This window comes from Sturnira hondurensis, unplaced genomic scaffold (assembly GCF_014824575.4).
Source record: "Sturnira hondurensis isolate 20B ecotype Veracruz unplaced genomic scaffold, ASM1482457v3 Scaffold0008948, whole genome shotgun sequence".
Lineage (NCBI taxonomy): Eukaryota > Metazoa > Chordata > Mammalia > Chiroptera > Phyllostomidae > Sturnira > Sturnira hondurensis.
In genome coordinates this window covers 2,576,595-2,591,687 of record NW_028081579.1, presented here as the reverse complement: position 1 = coordinate 2,591,687, position 15,093 = coordinate 2,576,595, and the positions used below count along the sequence as shown (strand labels likewise).

The 15,093-nt window shown below is 44.7% G+C and overlaps 2 protein-coding genes across 7 annotated transcripts in view; one reads left to right on the top strand and one right to left on the bottom strand.

Moving 5' to 3' along the window:
* Positions 1-15,093, top strand: part of TTC6 (tetratricopeptide repeat domain 6) — a 234,787-nt gene that overhangs the window by 23,005 nt on the left and 196,689 nt on the right. For 5 of the 6 annotated variants that reach the window (XM_037056416.1, XM_037056413.1, XM_037056414.1 and 2 more), the window contains exon 2: positions 1,254-2,210. The exons of the other annotated variant lie outside the window; for it this stretch is intronic. In XM_037056416.1, coding sequence (XP_036912311.1) covers positions 1,269-2,210 — 942 coding nt within the window. In that variant the 5' untranslated portion in view covers positions 1,254-1,268. The remainder of the gene's footprint in view (positions 1-1,253; positions 2,211-15,093) is intronic. 6 annotated transcript variants of the gene reach the window in all.
* On the bottom strand, positions 10,847-11,610 carry LOC118993913 (vacuolar protein sorting-associated protein 72 homolog; the record flags this gene model as incomplete). Its single annotated transcript, XM_037056423.1, is given in 3 exon segments — positions 10,847-11,154; positions 11,156-11,439; positions 11,442-11,610. Coding segments are annotated over 3 exon segments (753 nt in total), but the record flags the coding sequence as incomplete, so codon positions are not given.

Sequence of the window (15,093 nt, the reverse complement as noted above, 5' to 3'; positions counted from 1 at the left end):
GGAGAGAGGAAGAGAAACATCAATGTATGGTTGCTCCTCATGCATCCCCTGCTGGGAACTGGCCCCTGCGGGGAATTGGCCTGCAACCCAGGCATGTACCCTGACTGGGAATCGAACCGCGATTGTGTGGTTTGCAGGCCAGCGCTTAATCCACTGAGCTACACCAGCCAGGGCCCTATTTAGTATTTTAAATGAATTCAGAATTACTTTTCAAAGTTCAAATTTTCATTTTTAGATTTTGATTATGATGGCATTAAACCAGTAACAGTATTTTGGGAAGACCTGATATAATTAAAATATTTGGTCTCTTCACCAAGGAACATTAACTGTCTTTTTATTATTATTATTATTTTTTAGGAGACAGGGAAGGGAAGGAGAGAGGGAGAGAAATATCAATGTATGGTTGCCTCTCATGTGTCCCCTGCTGGGAACTGGCCTGCACATGGGAACCGAACTTCCCTTACTTCGCAGGCCTGTGCTTAATCCACTGAGCCACACCAGCCAGGGCTAACCATCTCTTTATATTATTTTAAAATCCTCTCCTGAGGACATTTTTTAAGAAATTGGTATTAGAAGGAGAGAGAGAGAGAGAGTGAGTTGGAGAGAAACATTGACGTGAGAGAGAAAATAACAAGTCACATCCTGTACATGCCCTGAATGGTGGTCAACCTCTCAACCTAGGTCTGCACTCTGACCAAGAGTCCGACCCACAACCTTTAGGCTCCAACCTACTGTGCCACTTGGTCAGCTCTCACTCTCTCTCTCTCTCTATTTGGTTAAGTCTTTCTTTTATGTCCTTAGTGAAACTAGAAGTTTTTATTCATGCGGCCTGCCTTGTGGCTGCCATAGCTCAGGTGACACACCGAGGGGAGTGCTGGGCTGGGTGAGGGATGGAGACACCCAGGACTGGCTGGAGAAGGAAGTGGAACGTGCTGCCAGGATTACTTGAGGATTTGGGTGCCTGTGTGCACTGTGGTCCGCATGTACCACAGGAGTAGGACACTACAGTGTACAGAAATGTTACAGTAAATCCATAGGGGTTTCAGAAATGCCCAGTGTAAAAAAGGCTTTTACAGAAGACTTGGAAGGTTTTCATGGTTCCTGTGAAAAGGTCAGTAGTTGGTTTTAAAATGTACAAACTCTTGCTACCCACTGGTGTCTCAGCAAGCACAGTGAGCATTCCACTATGAGAAACTATTTTTGAGTTGGAATTTTGTCAACAGAACTTTGGTTAATATATTGTTATTTCACAGGAAAAATTAATCAAGATGTCCACGATTTCGAAGCACTTTGGACTGAACTACAAAGAAGAATTGTACATTTTTAAAGAGCTTGAGAAGATTCGCCGGAAGACCAAAAAGGATTTTCTCCAGTTCAAGCAGAAGCTGGCCTCCAAGCCAGCGGTGGATGAAGTCCCAGTCTTCAGCCTCCAGGACCCTGGCCCGGCCCGGGCTGGGCGGAAGGGGAGCGTTTTTTCCGCTGGACCCCAGCAGCCATCAGGGCCCCCTTGGGCTAAAGACCCCACCGCACCCACTGCAGCCCTACTGCAGCGGACGCTCCTAGGTACAGTGCGCCCTCCGGGCCGGAGCGAGGGGGCTCCTCCCGGGAAGCCGCAGGTGTTTCGCCCCCAGGACTTCTACATGCGGAGCTCAGCGTTCCTCCGGCACCGGCTTCTAAAGCACCTGCCAGCCATCGCCACCAGCGTCGGCACGTCCAGACCGCTGGTCCCGATGCCGCCGCCTGCTCGGAGGAGAATGGCTGGGGGGCCCTGGGGCCGGCGGAGCCCGAGGCTCTCGAGTGCCAAGCGGGTCCTCAACCTGGCCCTGGCCCAGGGGCGCCCCGCGAAGCCAGAGCCAGCTGCACCCGCAGAGGCCCGCACGGCCCGAGGGTGGAAGAGCAGCTCGATTTCCAGTGTGGAGGGCGAGGCGGAGGCCACCACGACCACCACGCGGCAGCGGAGGGTGAGGATTTGCACCCACTACACGCCTGAGGGCACGCCCAGGTCATTTTCTAAAGCAGACGAAGAGATTGTCCAGCGGGGTGACGGGCTGGAGGCCGTACTGCAGGCCCCGCTGCCGGTGAGAGTGATCCCCACGTCCATAGAGGAGATCATCGCCTCGCTGCAGTCCGAGGCCCAGCTGGCCTCCGACCGGGCTATCAGAGACCTCATACAGAGTGTCCTCGGCCAGAACTACGACATTCAGATGGAAGTAGGTGAAGGAGGGTCATTCTCTTGGGTCAATACAATTATATATACATAAAATATCACAGTGCACGTGGCGTGTTATAAGGTAGACAGGCTAGTCAAAACACTGACATGTAGTTTAAATTCTTTGATTTTTGAATTTTTCATTGAAGGAGGATATCGTCTTTTCAAAGGGAAAGAAATTGAGGTGTCATTTCAAAAACTGGTTCGGGGATCATTAGTCGTAGGCATGTGTCATACATTACTGGTAACGTTTCCTTTCAAAGTCTTTGTGGTTACTTAGTATTGAAATAAGAGAACAGATGTTTAATTTGAAAAACTCGTTTTTTTCTCTTATACCTTCCCATTTTTCGTAGTGAATTTATATCCTAAGAAGATCATCAATACATTACTATTAAGAAACTGAATTTGTAAGAAGTATGTAATATTTCAGTGAAAACCATTCTCTTAGTTTTTTAAAAATTGAGCTTACTGAGGTGACAGTCATGGTTCACAGAACCATATAGGTGTCGAGTGTACAACTCAGTGACACATCATCGACACACGCGCGTCGTGTGCCCGTCACAGGACGCACAGTCTCTTTCAACCCCCTTTTTCCCCCTCTCTGCCCACCTCCGCCGTGACCACCTGCCTTTCCCTCTGGCTGTCACCACACTGTTGTCCGTGTCTGTGTTTTATATATATATGATTTTTTTTGCTCAATCCCTTCACTTTCTTTCATCCAGTCCCCCAACAGCCCTCCCCTCTGTTAGCTGTGAGTTTATTCCCTGTATTCATGCCTCTGTTTCTGTTTTGTACATCTGTTTGTTTTGTTCATTAGATTCCATATATAAATGAGATTATATGGTACAGTATTGGTCTTTCTCTTAATGGCTTATTTCATGTAGCATACTGTCTAGGTCCATCCATGCTGTCACAAAAAGGAAGATTTCCTTCTTTTTATGGCTGAGTAGTATTCCATTGTGTAAATGTACCAAAGCTTTTTTATCCACTCATCTACTGATGGGCACTTGGCTGTTTCCAGATCTTGGCTATTGCAAATAATACTGCAATAAACATAGGGAAGTATATATTCTTTCAAATTAGTGTTTCTGGTTTCTTTGGATATATTCCTAAAAGTGGGATCACTGAGTCAAAAGGCAGTTTCATTTAAAAATTTTTGAGGTATCTCTATACTGCTTTCCACAGTGGCCACACCAGTCTGCATTCACAGTAACAGTGCGTGAGGGCTCCCTTTTCTTTACATCCTCCCCCGCACTGGTTGGTTGTTGATTTATTGATGATGATAATCCTGGCACATGTGAAATGATATCTCATCATGGTTTGAATTTACATTTCTCTGCTGATTATTGATATTGAGTTTTTTTTCATATGTATATTGGCCATTTGTATGTCCTTCTTGGAGAAGTGTCCTTTTAGGCCCTTTGCCCATTTCTTAATTGGGTTGTTTGTTTTCTTTGTGTTGAGTTGTATACGTTCTTTATATATTTTGGAATATAACCCTTTATCAAATGTGTGTATCATTGGCAAATATGTTCTCCCATTCACATTGATGTTTTTCTCGCCTCTTTCTTCCCCATTCCCCTCTCTCTAAACCGTCTCTCCCTTCCTCTCTCTCTCAAGCAATGGAAAAATGTCCTCAGGTGACATTTTAGTTTTATGTGTTTCCATTTTGTTTATTGTTTCCTTCGTTTCCCTTGCCTAAGAAGATACGTCAGCAAAAATATTGCTGTGAGACATGTCTGAGATTTTACTGCCTATGTTTTCTTCTAGGATTTTTATGGTTTTGTGACTTAACATTTAGGTCTTTAATTTATTTGGAGTTGATTCTTTGTATGGTGTAAGGTGGTCAGGTTTTTTCCCCCATGTATGTGTCCAATTTTGTCAACATCATTTATTGAAAAACTGTCTTTACCCCATTGTATGTTCTTGCCGCATTTGTCAAATATTAGTTGACCATATGGCATCAGTTTATGTATGTGCTTTCCATTCTGTTGCATTGATCTGTATGCCTGTTCTTGTGCCAGTACCATACTGTTTTGATTACTATGGTCTTGTAGTATAGTTTAATATCCAGTAGTGTGAACCTCCAAGTTTGTTCTTCGTCCTGAGAATTGCTGAGGGTATTAGAGGTCCTTCGTGGTTCCATACAAATTTTTGGAATATTTGTTCTGTATCTGCAAGATATGCCATTGGCATTTTCATAAGAATTCTGTTGAATATGTAGCTTGCTTTGTGTAATATGGACATTTTAATGATGTTAATTTTTCTTAACCATGAACATGGTGTATGCTTGTACTTATTTGTATCTTTCTCAGTTTCTTTGTTCAGTATCTTCTTTCTCAGTATCTTTGTTCAGCCAAGAAGATATCACCTCTTTGGTGAAATTTATTCTTAGGTAGCTTATTTTGTTGTTGTTGTTGCAATACTAAATGGAATCATTTAAAAAATTACTCTTTCTGATACGATGTCAGTGCTCTTGAATTTATTAAGGCCTGTTTTGTGCCGTAACAGGCAGTCTATCTTTGAGAATGTTCTCTGTGCACTTGAGAAAGATATATACTCTGCTGCTTTGGGTGAATTGTTCTGCAAATAGCAGTGAGGTTCACCCATCAGTGTTGCTGTTGCCGTGCTGATTTTCTGTTTGGAACGCAGATCCGTTGATGACAGTGAGGTGTTAAAATCCCTTGCTACGACTGTATTGGTGTCGATCTCGCCCTTAATGCTCACCAAGATTTTCTTTATATATTTGGGTGTTCCTGTGTTGGGTGTATGTATGTTTACAAGAGTTATTACCTCTTGTTGGATTGATCTCTTTAGTACCATGTAGTGACCTTCTTTGTCTCTTACAGTTTTTATTTTGAAGTTTATTTTGTCTGATATATTGCTACCCCAGTTTCTCCTTCATTTTTATTTGCATGAAATATTTGTTTCTACCCCTCCACTTCCAGCCTGTGTGTAAATCTTTTGTTCTGAGGCAAGTTTGTTGAAAGATAGCATGTGCCGTTTTCTTATCTATCCAGCTACCCTATGTCTTTTGGCTGGAGCATTTAATTAATTTACCTTTGGGGTTATTATTGATAGGTACTTATTTATTGCCATTTTATTCTTTAAACCTGTGTTCCCTTCTCTTTCTACTTCTTTCTTTGTTCTTCTTAAAGCAGACTCTTTAACATTACTTGCAATATTGGTTTAGTGGTAATGAACTCCTTTTGTTTTGTTTTTTTAATTTCACCTTAAATTTTTTAAAATGATAATCTTGCTCAGTAAAGTAGTCTTGGTTGTAGGTCCTTGCTTTTTGTCACTTTCAATATTTCACACTAGTCCCTTCTGGTCTGAAGTGTTTCTTTTGAGAAATCAGTGACAGCCTTATGGGAGTGCCGTTATAGGTAACTGTCCCTCTCTTGCTGCTTTTAACATTCTCTCTTTGTCTTTAACCTTTGGATTTTAATTTTGTGTGGGCCTTGGTGTGGGTCTCTTTGGGTTCATCTTGATTGGAACTCTCTGTTCTTCTTGAACTTGTATAACTGTTTCCTTCATGAGGTTAGGGAGGTTTTCAGCCATTATCTCTTCAAATAGGTTGTTGATTCTCTGCTCACTCCCTTCCTGTAACCCCATGATTCAGGAGCTGTTACACTTGATGTTGTCCCAGAGGTCCCTTAGACTTTTTAAAATTCAAATTTATTTTTCTTTTTAATACTCTGCTTAGGTACTTAGTGTTATCTTGTCCTCTAAATTGCTGATTTGATCCTATGCTTCATCTAACCTGCCATTAGTGTATTCATTTCGGACATTGTATTTTTCATTTATGACTGGTTCTTTTATATGGTTTTTATATTCTTTTTAATGTTTACTGTCACTCTAAGTTCTCACTGAGACCACCCATGCCTCCTCTATGGTACTTGGGCATCCTTATAACCCTTGTTTTAAACTCTGCGTCTGGTATCTTGGTTGCTTCCATTTCATTTAGTTTTGTTTCTTGTGATTCTTGTTCTTTCATTAGGGGCATATCCCCCCCCCCATTTTGTCTCTGTATATTAGGTCAATCTGCTCCAACTCCCAAACTTGTTATGATGGCTTTGTGATGTAGGTGTCTTGTTGGGCTCAGTGGCATAATCTTCCAGATCACCTGAGCTGGGTGCTCCAGAAATGTTTCCTGTGGGTTATGTGCCCTCTCCTGTTGTAATTGAGTCTTTTTTAAAGTGTTTTTATTAATTATGCCATTAAAGTTTTCCAATTTTCCCCCTTTATCCAGCCTCCACCCTGGCCCCCCAACCCTCCAGCATTCCCCTCCCCCTTAGTTCATGTCCATGGTTGTACATAGAAGTTCTTTGCGTCCTCTGTTTCCTATACCATTTTTATCTCTCCCCTTCTATTTTATGCCTATTAATTATGCTTCTTCTTCCCTGTACCTTCCCCCCGTTCCTCCCTCCCCCTTCCCCACTGATAACCCTCCATGTGATCCCCATTGTCATTTTACTGTTCATATTTCTGAACTTCTTTTTCTTAGATAAGTCCCTTTAATGTTTCATACAATAAGGGCTTGGTAATGATGACTCCTTTAACTTGACCTTATCTAGGAAGTAGTTTATCTGCCCTTTCATTCTAAATGAAAGCTTTGCTGGATAGAGTCATCTTGGATGTAGGTCCTTGCCTTTCATAACTTCAAATACTTCTTTCTAGCCCCTTCTTGCCTGCAAGGTTTCTTTGGGGAAATCAGCTGATAGCCTTATGGGAACTCCTTTGTAGGTAACTTTCCTTTTCTCTGGCTTCTTTTAGGATTTTCTTTTTATCTTTAATCTTGTGTAACTTAATGATGATGTGCCTTGGTGAGTTCCTCTTTGGGTCCAACTTCTTTGGGACACTCTGGGCTTCCTGGACTTCCTGGAAGTCTGTTTCCTTCGCCAGATTGGGGAAGTTTTCCTTCATTATTTGTTCAAATAAGTTTTCAGTTTCTTGCTGTTGTTCTTCTACTTCTGGCACCCCTGTAATTCAGATACTGGAACGTTTCAAGTTGTCCCAGAGGTTCCTAAGTCTCTCTTCATTTTTTTTTTATTGTTTCTTCCTTTTCTTCTGGATGGTTGTTAATTTCTTTCTTTTGTTACAAATCATTGCTTTAAGTCCTGGTTTCCTTCCTGTCACTGTTGGCCCTCTGAAATTTTGCTTTATTTCACTTTGGGTATCCTTCATGTATATTTTCATTTTTTGACCAAGCTCAGTCGGATCTGTGAGCATTTTCATTACCAGGGCTTTAAATTCTCCATTGGATAGGTTGGCGGTCTCCTCCTTGCTCAGCTGTCTTTCTGAGGCTTTGCTGTGTTCTTTCATTTGGGCCACATTTCTTTGTCTTGGTGCAGCTGATAGGTTGTAAGTGGGCAGGGCCTTAGGTATTCACCCAGGCAGGGCAACCCTCTCTGCTGTGCTGCCTGTGTGGGAGGGGCCAGAGAGGGAACAGTGCAGCTTGCCTGCTGGTCTCTAGCGCACTTTCCAACAGACTCTGGTGTCAGACCGGAAGTGCCTGCCATTGGGGCAACCCCAGCCTTAGCCCACAGTCAGCTCTGAGTCTCAGTTTTCCCCTAAGTCAGCCCCTCCCACACAGCCCACTGAGCTGGGAAGCCAGCCCCACCCCCAAGACTGCCATTGCCTCAGTTTTTCTGAGTCAGCCAGTGGGTCTGGTTGTTCTGGTTGATTTTTTCTTTAATTCCTTGGTTGTCAGAGTTCCATGCAGTTTGATTTTCTGGCGATTTTGGTTGTTTATTGATTTTAAATTAGTTGTTATCCTCCTTTTGGTTGTTCAAGGAAGTGAAGGGTTTCCACCTACATCTCCATCTTGGCTGGAACTCCTTAATTGAGTCTTTTAAAAAATTATTATTACTTTTTATCCTGCCTTGAGGACATTTTTTGTTGCTTTTAAAGAGAGAGAGGAAGGGTTAGAGGGTTCAGAGAGAGGGGAAGAGAGGGAGAAAGAGACATGGAGAAATGATGTACAAGAGAAGCACAGATTGGTTGCCTTTCATACATACCCCAACCACAGCCCAGGCGTGTGCCTTGATGGGGAATGAAACCTGTGACCTTTTGGTATACAGGACAATGTACAACCAACTGAGTCACATCATCTAGGGCTATAGTTGAGTCTTGAATGCTGTTGGCACTTTCATGGGTAGAGATAACCCTTCAGGCTGGCTGGATATAAGAATGAACCTTGATTGATCACCATATATACAAGTTACTATGCAGGGGCTGCCCCCTGAGACAGAGTTGTTCTCAGCATGGTCTGGTGCCTGTGAGAATCCTGCTTTGGGTATGCTGCTTGTGTGGCTCATTGGGTCAAGCTGTGGTCTGGTCTGAAGCCCACCACTGGTCATGTTGGTTTGGGGTTCACTTGGGTGGGGTTCAGCACCAGTAGATGTCAGACATTGCATGCAGCCCACCTTGGGCTACCTGTCTGGAGCTACCGTGCTATTCAGTGTTTGTGGCTGCATCTATTGAGCCTGGGTATGCTAGGGAGGGGTCAATCTGTGCACAAGGGTCGACATCCTCTAGCTTAGAACTGGGGGCAGGTCTTAAAAGGTCCAAGGCTGCCTGAGATCTGCCTCCACCTGTCACCTACTCTGCCTCCCTCTGAGATTGCCTGGTCTTCCTCCAGAGGCTTCAGAAGAGAGACTGTGAGTGGGCCTACCTACCCACAGGCTCTTCCACAGGTGCAAGATTAGTGGGGCTGTGCAACTCTGCCAGAGTCTCCAACTCCAGCTCCCCCAGGAGGAGCACACTGCAGGTTCAGGTTGGGTACAGCCACCTGTTCCCTCTGCAGGACGAAGCTCAGCAGGGAAGAGCCCACAGGTCTCAGGAAGGTGGATTAAAAGAGTCTGCTGTTGGAGGTGGTGCTGACTGAGACCACAGGAATGGGCCAAATGCTTTGTTCAGGTACCAGACAATAGCCCCCGAAGGAGACACACTCTAAATGTCCCAACTCTAAGCAGCACTCACTGCCATCCACACCACGCTGAGCTCTGCAGGGCAGGGCCCCCAGCTGCTGGAAAGGTAGGTCAAAGCAGTCTCTTGTTGGGGGAACAGTGCACACTGAGCTTACAGGAGAGAGGAGTTGTCCCCCAGCTCTGTGCAATGTAGCCATACAGCCCAGCTCCCACCCATTTGATTCCTGGATGAAAGTCTCCCGGGGAGATGGGCTCCAACAGTTCTAGCTCTGCACGGCACTCTGATCCCCTGCATGACAGGACTCAGTAGGGTGAGGTCACGGGGAGTGGAAGGGCAGGCCAAGTGATTGAACAGGTTGGGGGGAGGTCTCTACAACTGTGCACCTGAGATGGGAAAAATGGTTTCCTTTCCAAAGCTATATGGTTCAATCTCTGTCTGAGGCTCCACGGAGAACTCTGCAAAGAGCTCTGCGAAGGTCCTGCTGGGTTCAGCCAGCAGACGCCTCTGCAGGTCACAGGCATGGCACAGTGGTGTTGCCAGTAGTGGGAGGACCTGGCAGTATTCTCCCCAGGCTGGTGCTGTTAATAATAAGAGCTCTACCCCTGGAAGGTGATGTCTGGGTCTCTAGCAGACTCCCTTCTCCCCCAGGCAGGCTGAATCCCCACTGATTTTCACCACTTGATGCTATCTATGCAAGCTCCTTTTCCCCATTTCTGTTGATTTGAGTTGGGGTCCCTGCATGGTGTAGGGACCCCATGCTCCTGAGGTGAGGGAGTTTTGCAGCCAAGATATCTCTCTTGCTTCTTAGTTGCCACACTTTGGTGGTTGCAGGGGCCAGCCCTTTCTGCTTCTCCACCTTTCTTACATGTTTCTATTTGGCTTCTTCTCTAAGTCCTTGGCTATAATATTTCAGAACTTTGGTTGGTTATTTGTGTTGATTGCTCTATAATTTAGCCTTAAGTTCAGTCTGGCACTGGGAGCAGGTGTGTTTAGTTTCCCCCTACTCTGCAGCCATCTTGTAACCCTCTCCTAAGATGTTTTTGAAGTTTACTTTCTGGGCCTTCCCACTTACAGAGATTTTAAGTGCTGCTTTTTTGGCCAGGGGGGATCTTTCTATTTTACTGGATTAAAAAATACAAACAAAACCAGTAGGAAGTAGGGGAAAAGATGGTGAAAGAAATACAGAAAAGGGCTGGGCAAAGATTAGAGATGACAAATAGGGAAACAGGGGACTTGAGAGCCCGAGTCAGGGCAGGAAAGAGTTTTCTAAGAAACAGACTCTTCATTTGATGATGATTTTCTGGTGCAAGGCTCAAGGCCCAGACCCAGGGAGGGGCCCAGGAGGTGGTGGGCCCAGGCCCAGGGTGGAGGCAGTGGGTGGCAGTCTGTGGGCAATGATGTACTTCTTTTAGGCCTGACAAATGACCTTGAAGGCTTGAGCAGCGGTGTAGGTTGTGTCTGTAACTCGTCCTGGTAGAGGGCTGGATGATGGGTCACTGGGCACACCTCCTGAACCTTTGGGGGCTGCACCTGGGGAAACCATTCTTCGAGTGTCCCATCATCACTAGAAGTGATGAAGGCACATGAGCAGGCAGCAGGCGGGACGACAGGTCCAGCCCCAGCACTGGGAACCATGGGAGCAGGATCAAGTCCTTCCACAGTGACATTCTCTTCTTTAGCGCCTGACGAAAGAAGTGACACCAGGGACACTGTCACTGAATGAAGGTAACTAAGGGCCCAGGGCACTTCCACTTCTTGTGAACCTGCTTTTTTTTTTTTTTTTGGTCAGCCTTGAATTGCTCATATGTCTCCAGTGAACTCGAGTTGAGCTCCTCTGTGATCTTGGCCTCTCTGAGCAGCTCCTTCTGGGTCAGCGGCCACTCACAGTGGGGCCCCTTTCACTGCCTTGACTGGCCCTGCTTTTCCTGTACCTGTAGGGATGCTTGTTGTGTGTGTTCAGCTATAGATTGATGCATAGACTTCCAGCTGTCAGAGCCATCATCCTGTAGTTCTCAGCGGTAGCAGTGCCTTCTCTGCTCTGGCCTTCTGAGACCTACCAGTTGGGGTGCTGGCCTTTTGAGGCTTCAAGCTCTTGAGAGGCTCCTTATAGGCGTTGGTGACACCTCGGCACTTCCTTCTTGGCTTTTCTGCTTCTCCATCCCTGGATTGTTCATCCCCCTCGTCACTGTCAAAATCAGAGTCGACTTCATCCTCTGTGTCTGGTCCTCCATGATACTCATCCTCTCCTGATTCCTCTGTGAACCCCCCATAAGTCATCTGGAAGAATTTTTCTTCTCCTCTGCTTCTAGGAGCCCAGAAAGCTGGTTCCCCATGGTCTTCCCAGGGGCCCGGCCCCCAGCCCAACTCGTATCGCCTACCGAGGCAGCACAACCACCAGCAGCTGCTCTCCCAACGTGGTTCTCAGAGCTATGTGTGCTTCTTGTGTGCCAAGCACTATGGGACGAGGTTTATGTTCTTTTTTGTCCCACCAACAACCTGTCAAGAGGATGCTGATGAGAGCCTCATTTCACACTGGAGGCTTTAGTAGCAACTAATGCATGGCTGAGTGGGACGCCACGCCAGGCAGTCATGTGCAAGACTGGACTGGAACCGTGCCTGGGCTGTCCATTTGTTGGTTGTGATGTGTCCCTGGCAGGGAGCAAAGCTAGATAGGGTCATAGTTTAAGATTTTTTTTTTGGCAATTATATAGACTCTGCTCTGGCAGGGACATTCAAAACAAAAATAATAACAAGGGAATCTGGGTTTCACACTGAAAGTGGGAGATGTAGTGGGGGAGAGAAAACGCAAAAAAGGAGACAGTCTTTTTTTGAGAATGGCAGAAGAAGGAAGATATTTTACTGTTCTTGGCTGCAGCTCCAAACCTCTTGTTAGTACACAGAATCCTGCTGCCACATTGTTTTTAAAATAGTTTCAGGCCCAGAATCCACTCTTGGCCGTGACTGAAAGAATGTGATCGTAAATCCCATTAGGGAAACAAAGACATGTAAGGACAAGACTCCCCGTGTTGTCTTTGACCTGACGTTTATCAGCAGAGTAGGACAAATGTGTTCCATTAAGACCCACATCTCCCTCCCGGTTACCGCTCGGGCCATTTCAAAATGGGCATTTCTAATTAGGTTTTCTGTGGGTCTAATAGAAAAACAATCGGGGATGTGACCTGGAAGTCTTAATAGAACAAAGGACTCAGTGCTTGCACCTGCGAGAAGGAAGCCTGTGACACAGTCGGGGTACTTGACTGCGGGGTACTCGACGCGAAGAGGGGCTAGGGTTAGAAACTGGCTCAGGTCCTACGCAGTTGGGGAAAGTTACACTTTCAGAGCAAGGGCCCTTGAGAGAGAGTGTATTTTGAAAGGTTCGAGTAGAATAGACTACAAGAAGGAAGAGCATCAAATGGCATGTGGACATTGGACAGTGAGTCCTGTTTTCTGTCGTTCCATTCCTCTTGTGTATCCTTTTCCTGGTGCTTCAGGTACTAGAATTATTTTATGTAGGAGAGTGGCCACTCGGGCCACTGAAATGCCTCAGTCCTATCTCTGCCTTCTGTGACATTCATTTTTAGTGCAGCCTAGATTTGAAAATATTTTATTTATTTTTTAAATGTAAATTTTAATTGAGTTTTTTATTGTATTCTTTCTAGTATGATTTAGTCCCCTTATACCCCTGTCCCTCCTGCAGTCACCACACTGGTGTCCATGTCCATGAGTTTTTCCTTTTTGCTCTATCACTCCACACCCTAAGCTGTCATCCTGGTCTCTACCTGTGAGTCTGTCTCTATTTTGCTTAGTTCAGTTTGTTGATTAGATTCCACATATAAGTAAAATCATATGGTATTTGTCTCTCTATGACTGGCTTATTTCACTTAGCATGATGTTCTCCTGGTCCACCCAAACTCTCACAATGGGTAAAGTTTTTTCTTTCTTTATGACTGAGTAGTAGTCTGTTGTGTAAACGTGCCATATTTGTTTTATTACCCACTCATCTACTGATGGACACTTGGGCTGCTTCCATACCTTGGCAATTGTGAGTAATGCTGCCATGAATAATAGAGGTGCTTATGTTCTTTTGAATTAGTGTTTTGGGCTTCTTTGGATATAGTTCCAGAAGTGGGATTGCTGGGTCCAAAGGTAGATCCATTTTTAATTTTTTGAGGTATCTCCGTAGCTAGTGCAGCCCAGATTTCATTCTGTGATTTCAGGCTCCCTTTTCCTGGCTCCAATAATTCCAGAAGATGAAGCTGTTGCATAACTTTGAATAAAAGTCATTCCAGAAAGTTTTATTACGGTGAGAAGGGAACAATGGGGAATTTGCTGACATGGGTGTGGCCAGATAGTTGAGCTGATAGCAATAAAAAATGTAAGTATAAAAGTCTAAATTATGATTTAAAAATTCTTTTTTAAAGATTTTATTTATTTATCTGTAGAGGGGAAGGGAAGGAGAGAAGGAGAGAAGGATCAATGTATGGTTGCCTCTCGTGGGTCCCCTGCTGAGAACTGGCCTACAACCCAGGCATGTGCCCTAACTGGGAATCGAACCACGATCCTCTGGTTCCCGGGCCCACGCTCAATCCACTGAGCTCCACCAGCCAGGTGATTTAAAAATTCTTAAGATTAAAATAAGAATATTTGTTTTCAACATTGGGAGTTTATATAAACAACCTGCTCTCCTGGGTAAGCAAGGAGCATGGTTCTTCATTTTAGACATGTTAACTGGGAGCCACAGAGTAGTTGCTGGAGGGAAAAGGCAGAGGATAAGACATTCTCAGCAGGGTGTGCTGGCTCTGTTTAGAGCTTGATGAAGCTCTAAAATGAAGCTAAATTTTAAAACTTCATCTAAAGCTCTTGATGAAGTTTTTTTTCAATTAAAAAAGCATGTTTCCCATGTACAGAAAGTAGACAATGTGTAACCTAATGGGATATTTACCTGGTTCAATGTGCTGTAAAGACAGCCATATTGTTCTAAGCCCTGATATCAATAATACATTTTTTTAAAACTTAAATTGTATAAACTTTTTAGGTTGTACAAACTTTTCTCTTGTTTTACACGAAATGAATGAAAATAATGAGCTTGAGAAGGAGCACTCCGGGCCTAGGGCTCAGAGTTCCATAAATAATTATACTAACAAACAGGTGCACAGAATACCTGGTGATTAAATTTATCTATCAGATGTAGGTCAAACATCTGAACCGGGGTTTCTCAACCTTGGCCCTATTGACACTTTGGGTTGGATAATTCTTCATTGTGGGTGGCTGTCTTGTAGAATTGAAGGATGTTTAGAAATATTCCTGGCCTCTACCCACTAGATGCCAGTATCAAATGCTCTGCACCTTTCCCTCACCCAATTCATAACAACAAAAATATCTCTAAATATTGCCAAATGAGACCCTGGGTACAAGGGTCCTCACTAAGTTCCTTGAGCATCCTTGTAACCAGTGGTTTAAACTTTGCATCTGGTAAATTGCTTACCTCCATTTTGTTTAGTTCTTTTTCTGGAGTTTTGATCTGTTTGTTTGTTTGGGCCATGTTTCCTTGTATTTTTGTTTTAGCAGCCTCCCTATGTTTGTTTCTATGTTTTACATAGAGCTGCTTTTACTTTGTGTCCTGTAGGGTCAGTGGCACAGCCTCTTCTGTCAGCCAAGCTGGGTATTTGAGGTGTGCTCTTTGTGTGGGCTGAGTACACTCTCCTTTTGTAGTTGAGGCTTGGTTGCTGTTGGCAGGTCAATGGGGGGGATTTACCCAGGCCAGTCAGCTGCAAGGACTGAACCAGTCTCTGCCCTCTGTGGAGGATCAGGGTGGCAGTGCTCCACTGTGGTCTATAGCTGTCCACTGGGTGTGCTGGCCCTGGGGCTTCCTTGGGTGGTGGAGGCCAAGGTCAGTTTCTACCTGTGTTTTGCCTGGGGCTGCCCTACCTGAGCTATAAAGCAATCTGAGA